We start from the raw sequence: 12271 nt of genomic DNA, 5'->3' as shown, positions 1-12271 counted from the left end.
TCCTCCCTGGCCCCGTTCACTCTGCAGTACATGGCCCCGGTCTACAAGACAGCAAACACGCAGAGGACAGTACGTACCGAGAGGACAGCGTGTCCTGACAGGACAGTGTGTACCGACAGGGCTTGAACTGCTCTCTGCAAGGCTCAAACTCGGGCCCATCAAGCACTGACTCAAACCAAAAGGAGGTATAGCCTCCAAGTGAAGTGACACTATGACTTCAAAGCAAACAGTGCACCCTGACTAGGTGGTGGTGCAATGGATAGAGCATTGGACCGGGACGCAGAGGACCCAGGTTCAAAACCCCTTCATTGGCTGAAGTGCGGGTTCGTCCAGCTTGTGTGTGGGCTCGCCAGCTTAAGCGCAGGGTCACTGGCTTGAGTGTGGGATCACAGAAATCGCAGGGTCGCTGGCTTGAGCACAGGATCACAGACATGACTCCATGGTTGCTGGCTTGAGCCCAAGGTCACTGGCTCAACTGGAGCCCCCAGTCAAGGCACATATGAGAAAGCAGTCAATGAACAACTAAGGTGCCGCAACAAAGAATTGATGCTTCTCATCTCTCTCCCTTCCTGTCTGCCTGTTCCTTTCTCTGTCTCTAAAAAAGTTTTTTTTAGGCCTGACCTGTGGTGGCGCAGTGGATAAGGCGTTGACCTGGAAATGCTGAAGTTGCCGGTTCGAAACCCTGGGCTTGCCTAGTCAAGGCACATATGGGAGTTGATGCTTCCTGCTCCTCCCCCCTTCTCTCTCTCTCCTTTCTAAAATGAATAAATAAATAAATAAAAAGGTTTTTTTTTTAAAGCAAATAGTTTAAGAAGCAAGGCCCTTTAACACCTGACTCTATCCTAAACCATTCTTGGACTTGTGACAGGAGCTTGGGAGTCTTCATTGCTAAGCGATCTGATGTTTGTGGTAGAGCACAGTGCTCCCCATTTGCCTGTTTGCTCTCAGATCCACTCCTCACCTCTCCTCTGCTCTAATAGGAGCTGCTCTTCTAGATGACATTTCCCAGCTCCTGCCCTGTTGGCTTCCAGTTAGGTTTGGCCACTGGGAGGTACTGGTGGAAGACTGGAAAAGAGGAGGGCAGCCTGACCTGTGGTGGCGCAGTGGATAAAGCGTCGACCTGGAAATGCTGAGGTTGCCGATTTGAAACCCTGGGCTTGCCCGGTCAAGGCACATATGGGAGTTGATGCTTCCTGCTCCTCCCCCCTTCTCTCTCTGTCTCTTTCTCTCCTCTCTCTAAAATGAATAAATAAAAAAAATAAAAATAAAAAGCTGTAGGGTTAAAAAGAAAAAAAAGAGAAAAAAAAAAGGAGGGCAGAGAAACCTGGGATTTCCTCTGTAGCCCCTCTGGCACAGGCAGCAGCGGCTGTGACTCTTCTGTGGGTCTAGCCTCTGCAGGTGATCCCAGCACCTGGACTACTCCTACCCAGAGGGGGTACAGTTTCCTGCTGTTGTCTCAACTGTCCTCTGTTTGCTTGTTTAACTCTGCCAAAAATTTTGCACCTTGTTCCCCATATTAAATGTCTTCTTTTGAATTACACCGGGTCTGACTTGACAAAGCTAGAAAAAGCAGCCACTCAATGGTCATGATACTCATATTTGGAAGATCCAAATCTTAAAGTCACCATTCTTTGTCTTCAAATCCATCTCTGTTTCTATCAAACGTCCTTATTTCTACCTGTTCTAATTTCAACTCTAGTGACCCTTAGAAAAGCAAACCTGAATACATCATTCTCCTGCTTAAAACACTTCAACAGCCCCCCTTGCTCATGGCTTACAGGACTGTGCCTGATGCCCCGGACCCTCCCCCTAAAGGCACCACGTTCTCTCTCATCTGGCTTCCCTCTCCCGCTCTAATTCAGCTGACTCCTTCTCCTCCATCCTTCAGGTCTCAGCTTCTAAACCCTTCCTTATCTAAGCCTTTCCCAGCCAACAAAGTCCAGCTTAACTCTTCCCACTTTCCTCCATTCTGTTCCTCAAAGATGCTATACATACTGCCCCTCCATCAAAACCTGCGGCATGCCACTGCAGTTGTGCTGACTTGTGTTTGTTATACCCACTGGAGTGAGACCTGTGGGAACTATGTCTGCCTTGGGTACTGTGCCATCCCTAGTCCCTAACGCGGGGCCTGGTCAAAGGCCTCATTCAGTAAGTGAATGTGTCTAGATTTAAGGTTATTATTGCCCCAATGGCTGAACTGGAACAGCCTCTTGCCTCTCCACTTCCAGTCTCTCCAAGAACCAATCTATCTCCTGTTAAGAGTTTTCTTCCTTAACCAGTGATTTGATTTCTTTGGGTGTTACAGTACTGAAGACAGAAGGCTTCCTTATTTATTTGTATGGGTCTCACTCTAGCTGGAGATGACCAACACAGAAGGACTTAATAATGACAGCAGCACGGAAGGCCTTGCATAGTCTCTACGATTCCCTCTTGGCTGTACCTAAGGAGAAGAATCTTCTTTCTGGGCAGACTGTCCAGGGTTCTCCATAATCCAGTCTGCTCTTCCCTTTCGCTTCTCCCCACTCCACAGTCAGAGTGTTCTGCCCCCTCAGTCAGCGGCTCTCCTCGTGGTCCTCCCAGACATGCCCACCTGGTTCTACTCGCACGCCTTAGGGATGCTCCTTATACCCAATACGTCCACCTCCCTCCGCTACTCACCGGAACACAGCTGGCCTTCTGGATGGAGTGGAATCCTCCCTCCTCCAGAAGACCTTTCTGTCTGCTCTCCTAACTCTGAACCCTGGAAGCACTCACCTGGGCCACTCCGTCTGGCACTTGATGAAGAACTGGTGTTATGAGCCACTCTTCTATGTCTGACCTTTTGTTTTTGTTTAGTTTTTTTTTAACAAGTGAGAGGCAGGGAGAGGAGAGACAGACTCCCACATGCACCCCAACTGGGATCCACCCAGCAACCCTGGTCTGGGGCTGATGTTCTGCCCATCTGTCACCGCTGCTCTGTTGCTGGGCAACCAGGCTATTCTAGGTGCCTGAGGCGAGGCCATGGAGCCATCCTCAATGCCCGGGGCCAACTTGCTCATTTGATCCATGGCTGCAGGAGGGGAAGAGAGAGAGAAAGAGAGAAAGAGAGAAGAGGGGGAGGGATGGAGAAGCAGATGGTTGCTTCTCCTGTGTGCCCTGACCGGGAATTGAACCTGGGACTCCCACACACCGGGCTTATGCTCTACTGCTGAGCCAACCTGTCAGGGCCATGTTTTCGTTCCTTTAGCATCCAATACACGAGGATGGGGTGGGGGATGGCAGCTATGTTGTGAGAAGGAGTCCTAAACTAGGAAGTAGAATGCAGTTTCCCACCTGCTTGCTAATTATATTCATTCAGTCAACAAATATCAATTGGTCACTTTCTCTGTGCCAGGCACCTACTCTATGTACGTCAATGAAGGATGATTTTAACAACATTCTCTACAGGATTGGCAACCATGGCTTGGTTCCACTCCCTCTCCACACTCTTCTTCTAAAGAATTTAAATTGTTAACATGTTTGCAAACTCTGAGTTTCTTTTTTTTTTTTTTTTTTTTGTATTTTTCTGAAGCTGGAAACGGGGAGAGACAGTCAGACAGACTCCCGCATGCGCCCAACCAGGATCTACCTGGCACACCCACCAGGGGGCAATGCTCTGCCCCTCTGGGGCGTTGCTCTGCCCCGACCAGAGCCATTCTAGCGCCCGGGGCAGAGGCCAAGGAGCCATCCCCAGCGCCCAGGCCATCTCCGCTCCAATGGAGCCTTGGCTGTGGGAGGGGAAGAGAGAAACAGAGAGGAAGGGAGGGGGGTGGAGAAGCAAATGGGCGCTTCTCCTATGTGCCCTGGCCGGGAATCATACCCAGGTCCCCTGCATACCAGGCCGACGCTCCACCGCTGAGCCAACCGGCCAGGGCCAAACTCTGAGTTTCAAATAAGAAGTTAGAAAACTTATTATTAGTTGTATGTGGACTTAATCAAGTTAACCACTCAGTGTTTATAACCCTCTCTGAAAGAGGAGGACACTGTGACTTATTCCCAGGATAATTAGAAGGCAGGCCTGATGGAACAATTGGTGAGAACATTATAAAGTACTATTCACATGCTCACCGTTTCACACTTTTTTGTGTGTGTGTGAGAGAGAGAGACAGAGAGAGGGACAGACAGGAAGGGAGCGAGATGAGAAGCATCAATTCTTTGTTGTGGCACCTTAGTTGTTCATTGATTACTTTCTGATATGTGCCTTGACTGGAGGGCTACAGCAGAGTGAGTGACTCCTTGCTTGAGCCAGAGACCTTTGGGCTTAAGCCAGCGACCATGGGGTCATGTCTATGATCCCAAGCTCAAGTCAGCGACCCCACACTCAATCTGGTGAGCGCATACTCAAGCTGGATGAGCCTGTGCTCAAGCTGGCGACCTCGGGATTTCAAACCTGGGTCCACAGCATCCCACGCTCTATCTGGTCGGGCTACTCTTTTATTATTAAGACAATAATGATGAACAGAGCACCCGCTCACAATTGGTGTAGGAAGAAAACAATGGTAACATGGACTCAGACATTTTAAAATAAAAGATTAAAGTAGAAAACCTTTTTTTTTCCAAAACAATAACTAAAAGACTATCATTTAAATGAGAACTTTATAAAGGAACGTAAGGATCTCTTTTGGTCTCTACTTAAATATTAAAACTGCAAAATCAGTGGATAACAAGCTATGCTACCCACCTCCGGCATGATGTAACCTCTTTTGTTGCACCAACTATTTAAATGCTCTTTTGCGGCGTCCAGACTGTCTTCATCTGTCTTCTTACAATACACTCGAATTAGCTGCTCTTCAAATATCTCTGGCAAAAGCCGTGAAGCCTTTTTAAAGAAGAAAACATTTTAGCATCACCTTTCTTTCACACACGGCAAGATCACCTGTTTCCAAACTCCAGGTTTGATGTTATTGTCAAGCACCGAAATGCCTTGCAATTTTAGCCTGATTACAATGCAAATAAAAGATTTCATGGTGGTTGTCATATTGCAAAATGTCCTACAACTGCATATCAATTAATAAAAGACTAGCCTGACCTGGGGTGGTGCAGTGGATAAAGTGTCGACCTGGAATGCTGAGGTTGCTGGTTCAAAACCCTGCACTCCCAAGGCACATATGGGAGTTGATGCTTCCTGCTCCTCCCGCCCTTTCTCTCTCTCTCTCTCTCTCTCTCTCTCTCCCCTCTCTAAAATGAATAAATAAAAATAGATAAATAAATAAAAGATTTAAGGTTTGTATTATATCATTGTAGGTAGACTACAGACTCTCATAGGCAAATAAGCACTTTTAACTTGCATGACTTCAACCATACGACACTCCTGTTCTGGGAGATTTATAACCAGCCTTAAACTAAAAACTGCTTTTGCTTAGGTTCAGCAAACAGGAAAAACTGGCTGTTAACATGGTCTGGTTTACGTAAAATCAGGTATACTTTAAATTCAAAGGTAAGCCTATTCTTTTTTTAAAATTATATAAATGGACTTTCGGGCCTAAAATGCAAATTTACCATAAAGATTTGCCCAATGCCACTACAGTCTATTTTTCTTTATTATAAGTAGTTACCTGGCCCTGGTCAGAGAGCTCAGTCGGTTAGAGCAGTGGTCCCCAACCCCCAGGCTGCGAACCGGTACTGGTCCGTGGGCCATTTGGTACCGGTCCGCAGAGAAAGAATAAATAACTTACATTGTTTCCGTTTTATTTATATTTAAGTCTGAACAATGTTTTATTTTTAAAAAATGACCAGATTCCCTCTGTTACATCCATCTAAGACTCACTCTTGACGCTTGTCTCGGTCACGTGATACATTTATCTGTCCCACCCTAAAGGCCGGTCTGTGAAAATATTTTATGACATTAAACCAGTTCGTGGCCCAAAAAAGGTTGAGGACCACTGGGTTAGAGCATTGTCCTGATATGCCAAGCTTGTGGGTTTGATCCCTGGTCAGGGCACATATAGGAATCTACCACTTAATGCACAAATAAGTGGAACAACAAATCGATCTCTCTCTCTCTCTCTCTCTCTCTCTCTCCTTTCCTCTTTCTATTATTTTAAATATTTTATTCATTTCAGAGAGAGAGAAGCAGGAAGCATCAACTCCCCCATTTGCCTTGACCAGGCAAGCCCAGGGTTTTGAAGGGGCGACCTAGGCATTCCAGGTCACACTCCTTTCCTCTTTCTAAAATCAATCAATAAACATTTTTTTAAAAATAATAAGTATTGCCTGACCTGTGGTGGCGCAGTGGATAAAGCCTCGACCTGGAAATGCTGAGGTCGCCGGTTCGAAACCCTGGGCTTGCCTGGTCAAGGCATATATGGGAGTTGATGCTTCCAGCTCCTCCCCCCCTTCTCTCTCTCTCTCTCTCTCTCTCTGTCTCTGTCTCTCTTTCTCTGTCTCTCCCTCTCCTCTCTAAAATGAATAAATAAAAAAATTAAAAAAAATAAGTATTTACCTGCTCTTTATTAATTTTGCGGGTTTGCTCTGGGTTAGCCTTATAATAGAAATAAACATTATCAATAGGATTCTTGTCTTTCATTCCATAATCCATGTCGATAACCTTCATAAAAGCAAGAAATGAATGATCACTTACACATGTAGTAACAGTGAGAACTGAATTCAGGGCTGTAGGGCACCACGAGCAGTGCAGCAGAGCTCTCTGACGGCACAGAAGAGGGCTGTAAGTGTCAGGGTTAAATGAGCCCCTATAAAACTCATATCCCCTCACCCAAACATTTTACAAAGATAGAATTAATTTGCTTGCTACTCTCTCTCCTAAAAGCTGCCTGGCCTTCACTTAGAAATGTAGCAAAAGTTCACCTTCATAGGAATGTCTAGGAAAGCTTGCATCGGGGAGGGACCTGACCATTAGGGGAACTTTAAATCACAATAGTTGTTTGTAAGAGCAGCCGCACAGACTCAGGTCCCAGCTATTCTGGGAGACTTCTGACCTCTTGGCTGTCTTCAGGATTTACCAAGAACACAAAGTCTGTACTACATCAAAGAACTTGAGGTTCTGTGGGAGAAATACCCTTGTTAGACCAGTGAACAAGGGCACAAGAACCCCAATAGGCTAATCCAGGTGCACAAACCCCATGCCAACAAACTCCCATATCGAACGCCTCCTCCCGCAGCTTTGGACTGACACCTTTTGGTCTCAGGTCACACCAGCCTTGTGTTTTCAGTTCGTCCCGCAGTTTCTTCTGCCTCTCAGTAAGCTGGCTGATAGTAGAACAAAAATGGTACATGACCCACAGGGATTTGGTCTTGAAATCTGGGTGGAGACGGGGTATACATGCTTTCAGTGTAAGTAGGATATAAAGTCAAAACCTACTATGTGATAGACACTGTGGTAGGCACTAGTGATATGATGGGGAAACTTGATATAATCTCAGCCCCCCCCCAGTCCGAATCATTATGAAAGTAATTATCTAAGCACCTTTGTTTTAAAAGCTGCCAAAGTAAAGCAAATGGTGCCATGAAAGTTTGCAACCGGGAACCTAGCAGTTTGGAGCCCTGGAAGAATGACGAGTGAATGACTAATTGAGCAGGAACTAACTGGGCCTAGGCAGGAGAGGAAACTACCAGGCAGAAGGAACACCTCCAGCGCCGAGGGGACTGACTGCTGGGTTTGGTAGCACTGAAGTCACCGGTGATCTTGGAGGGTAATGTTAGTTAGTAATGGTGACAGAAAAAGAGATCACAAGTAAGTAAGAAATGGCACAGTGGATAGTGTTGGACAGGGACACCGAGGACGCAGGTTCAAAACCCTGTGGTTGCTTGCTTGAGCGTGGGCTCATCCAGCTTGAGCACAGGCTCACTAGCAAGAGCACGGGATAACTGGCTTGAGCAAGGGGTCACTGGCTCAGTTGTAGCCCCCCAGATCAAGACAGATATGAGAAAGCAATCAATGAACACTAATGTACTGCAATGAAGAACTGATGTTTCTCGTCTCTCTCCCTCCTGTCTGTCTGCCCCCCCACCTCTGTTTCTCTCACTAAAAAAAAAGAAAATGAGAAGAGAAGACAGCTCTTTGTGAGTTTGGCTGTTAGACGGGAGAGGCTTCCAGTCAAGATGGTGGCATAGGTAAACACTATATTTGCCTCCTCCCACAACCACTTCAAAATTACAAGTACAGAACCACCACCACTGAGCACCACTTGGCGTCTAGCCAAACAGAAGTCCTATAACAAAGAATATACAGAGGAAACCACACTGACCACAGGATCGCGTCAATGATCCCATGATCAAGCCAGCGACCTTGGGGTTTCGAACCTGGGTTCTCAGCATCCCAGGTCAATGATCTATCCACTGTGCCACCACCTAGTCAGGTCAATAGTCAAAAATATATTTCAGCCTGACCAGGCGGTGGCTCAGTGGATAGAGCGTCAGACTGGGATGCGGAAGACCCAGGTTCGAGACCCTGAGGTTGCCAGTTTGAGCACGGGCTCATCTGGCTTGAGCAAAAAGCTCGCCAGCTTGTATGCAAGGTCGCTGGCTCGAGCAAGGGGTTATTCGGTCTGCTGAAGGCCCACGGTCAAGGCACATATGAGAAAGCAATCAATGAACAACTAAGGTGTCGCAATGTACAACGAAAAAGTAATGATTGATGCTTCTCATCTCTCTGTTCCTGTCTCTATGTCCCTGTCTATCCCTCTCTCTGTCTCTGTAAAAAAATAAAAAAAATAAAAAATAAATGGGAGCTAAATGAATAATTTTTTAAAAATATATTTCATTATTCGCCTTCAGGTTAAAAAGAAGGTTAATCCTGTAATGTCTACTGGTCATGTGTGTATCATCTTCTCCTAGGCACGGCCTCTTCAGGGACCTGTGATCCCACACCCATAATGAGATTGCACTTTGAGAGGAAAACCAGATGGGAGGTCAGGGAGTGACTAGAAGTAGTGCACTGTGTGGAGGAGGGCAGAGTCCCCCCCAGAAAGACACTGAGGGCAGAGGCAGACACATGACAGCCAGGAAACTATTCTGGAAAATGGAGTTTTTAGTTTCAGCAAGTTAGGATATTAGATTAAAAAGGGCCTGACCAGGTGGTGGCGCAGTGGATAGAGCATCAGACTGGGACGTGGAGGACCCATGTTCAAAACCCCGAGGTTCATAGCTTGAGTGTGGGCTCATCTGGCTTGAATGCAGACTCACCAGCTTGTCGTGGGATCATAGATATAACCCCATGGTCACTGGCTTGACCCCAAAGGTCGCTGTCTTGAAAAGCAAGGTCATTGGCTTGAGGGCATGGATGCTGGCTTGAGCAAGGGGTCACTCGCTCTGCTGTAGCTCCCCCGGGTCAAGGCACATATGAGAAAACAATCAATGAACAACTAAGGTGCAGCAATGAAGACTTGATGGTTCTCGACCCTGGCTGGTTGGATCAGTAGTAGAGCATTGGCCCAGCGTGTGGTAGTCCTGGGTTCGATTCCTGGCCATGACACAGGAGAAGCGCCCATCTGCTTCTCCACCCCACCCCTCTCCTTCCTCTCTGTCTCTCTCTTCTCCTCCCACAGCCAAGGCTCCATGGGAGCAAAGTTGGCCCGGGTGCTGAGGATGGCTCCATGGCCTCCACCTCAGGCGCTAGTATTGCTCTGACTGCAGCAGAACAATGCCCCAAATGGAGAAAGCACAGACCCCTGGTGGGCGTTCCGGGTGGATCCCAGTTGGGCGCATGCGGGCAGTCTGTCTGTCTGCCTCCATGCTTCTTACTTCAGAAAATTACAAAAAGGAAAAAAAGAAATATGAGAAAGCCATTTGGAATTTTCGTTTGGATACAAGAACACTACAGCCTCTATGAAAATATGAGTCAAAGTCTTGCCTTTTTCCTTTGTGTGTTTAGACAATATATATTTTTTATTTATTTATTCATTTTTAGAGAGGAGAGAGAGAAAGAGAGAGAGAGGAGGGAGGAGCAGGAAGCTTCAACTCCCGTATGTGCCTTGACCAGACAAGTGCAGGGTTTTGATCCGACGACCTCAGTGTTCCCAGGTCGACACTTTATCCACTGCGCCACCAGAAGTCAGGCTAGACAATATTTTTGACAGAGACAAAGAGAAAGACAGAGAGAGGGACAGACAGACAAGGCAGGAAGGGAGAGAGATGAGAAGCATCAATTCTTTGTTGCGGTTCCTTAGTTGTTCATTGATTGCTTTCTCATATGTGCCTTGACCGTGGGGCTACAGCAGACTAAATGACCCCTTGCTCGAGCCAGCGACCTTGGGGTTTCAAACTTGGGTCCTCCCCATCCCAGATCGATGCTCTATCCACTGTGCCACTGCCTAGTCAGACTGTACAGACAATTTTTAAAAAAAGAACTGCATGTACTACTTTTTGTGATCAAGAAAACATTCCAAAATAAATATACAGAATTTTCTGTTAATCGCCTGACCACAATTACATTAAACATTGAAAACATGTCAAAGATAATTTTACAACTGGCTAATGTTTGTTCTCTTTGTGAGATCAGAGGTGATTCTTTTCTTTCCTTCTATCTACCTTTCTGTACTTTCCAAGTTTTCTATAATGAACATGTGCTGCTTTTATAATGGGGGTGGGAGATTTTATTCTTACAAAAATTCTTTACTTAGTGCATTATCAGACGGATTACTTACATCCACTACGAAATCTTCAGCCTTCAGATCGGCAACCGGGGACACTGGTTTGGTATCGGCAACCTCTTGTGAAAGCTGTTTAAAGTCTTCCTAGAAAAGACAAGAGTCGAGTTCCTCCCCATTAAGTGTTTCTGCCACCAAGGGTTTCTCTCCCTGACACTGGCACTTCAGCCCCATGTGACCAGCGGCTAGTGAACTGAACTGCACAGTTCTATACTATTCTTCTTTCAGTCACCATGTCTCCATCTCCAACTAAACTAACAGAAAACAGTATCTTATAAAATGGCACTATGAAAGGACCCTTTATGTCTAATTATACTAATTTAGAACATACAGGAAATATTAAAAAATGTACGTATACCACCCTTTAGTAAAATCATGATGGAGCAATTTTCTTTTATTTAAAAAATTTTTTTCTTCTTTTTCCAAGTGAGAGTAGGGGAGATAGAGACAGACTTCTGTATGCAGCCCTTACCAGGACCCACCTGGCAACCCCCATTTAAGGCTGAAGCTCTGCCCATCTGTGGCTATGCTCGCAACTGAACTATTTTTAGCACCTGAGGCAGAACTATTTTCAGCCCCAGACCAACTGAGCCATGGCTGCAGGAGGGGAAGAGAAAGAGAGCGAGAAAGAAGAAGGGGGAGGGGGAAACAGTAGAGAATCAGACGGTCACATCTCCTGTGAGTCCTTACCAGGAATCAAACCCAGGACATCCACACGCTGGACCAATTCTCTACTACTGAGCTAATGGGCCAGGGCCGATGGAACAATTTTCATAGCAGGATTCTCACATTTTAAAAAATGTGGCATTGTTTGACCAGGTGGTTGTGCAGTAGATAGAGCATTGGATTGGGATGCGGAAGACCCAGGTTCGAAACCTCGAGGTCGCCAGCTTGAGCGCGGGCTCATCTGGTTTGAGCAAAGGCTCACCAACTTGAGTCCAGGTCGCTGGCTTGAGCAAGGGGTCACTCACTCTGCTGTAGCCCCCTGCTCAAGGCACATATGAGAAAGCAATCAATGAACAACTAAGGTGCTGCAACGAAGAATTGATGCTTCTCTCTCTCTCTCTTCCTGTCTGTCTGTCCCTATCTGTCTCTCTCTCTCTGTCACTTTAACAAAAAATAAATATTGATAAAAAATAATACAATAATGAAATTAAAAAATAAAAATAAAAAATGTGCCTGACCTATGGTGATGCAGTGGATAAAGCATCCACCTGGAATGCTGAGGTCACCGGTTCAAAAAACCTCAGATTGCCTGACTAAGCGGTGGCGCAGTGGATAGAGCGTTGGACTGGGATGTGGAGGACCCAGGTTCGAGACCCCGAGGTCGCCAGCTTGAGCGCGGGCTCATCAGGTTTGAGCAAAGCTCACCAGCTTGAGCCCAAGGACGCTGGCTTGAGCAGGGGGTCACTCGCTCTGCTATAGCCCCCTGCTCAAAGCACATATGAGAAAGCAATCAATGAACAACTAAGGTGCCACAATGAAGAATTGATGTCTCATCTCTCTCCCTTCCTGTCTTTCTGCCCATATCTGTCCCTCTCTGTCTCTGTCACCAAAAAAAAAAAAAAAAAAAAAAAGTGGCTTAAACTCTTAGTAAAATAAGAGGAAGGAAAGTGCAACCCAAGGAAGTTGAAAAGCAGGATGTG

General features: G+C 46.3%; 1 protein-coding gene across 2 annotated transcripts in view; it reads right to left on the bottom strand.

Moving 5' to 3' along the window:
* SAMHD1 (SAM and HD domain containing deoxynucleoside triphosphate triphosphohydrolase 1) overlaps positions 1-12271 on the bottom strand; it is a 61461-nt gene that overhangs the window by 2236 nt on the left and 46954 nt on the right. The window contains exons 13-15 of one of the 2 annotated variants that reach the window (XM_066234403.1): positions 10623-10712; positions 6599-6664; positions 4700-4837 (exon numbers count right to left, since the gene is read on the bottom strand). In XM_066234403.1, the coding sequence (XP_066090500.1) occupies positions 4700-4837; positions 6599-6664; positions 10623-10712 (294 nt within the window). Of the gene's footprint in view, positions 1-4699; positions 4838-6460; positions 6566-6598; positions 6665-10622; positions 10713-12271 lie in introns of both variants that reach the window. The other variant, XM_066234402.1, reaches the window with a different exon arrangement.

The sequence above is a fragment of the Saccopteryx bilineata genome, chromosome 6 (genome assembly GCF_036850765.1).
Source record: "Saccopteryx bilineata isolate mSacBil1 chromosome 6, mSacBil1_pri_phased_curated, whole genome shotgun sequence".
Classification (NCBI taxonomy): Eukaryota; Metazoa; Chordata; class Mammalia; order Chiroptera; family Emballonuridae; genus Saccopteryx; species Saccopteryx bilineata.
The sequence above is the reverse complement of the archived record's forward strand: the minus strand, read 5'-3'. Positions and strand labels throughout refer to the sequence as shown.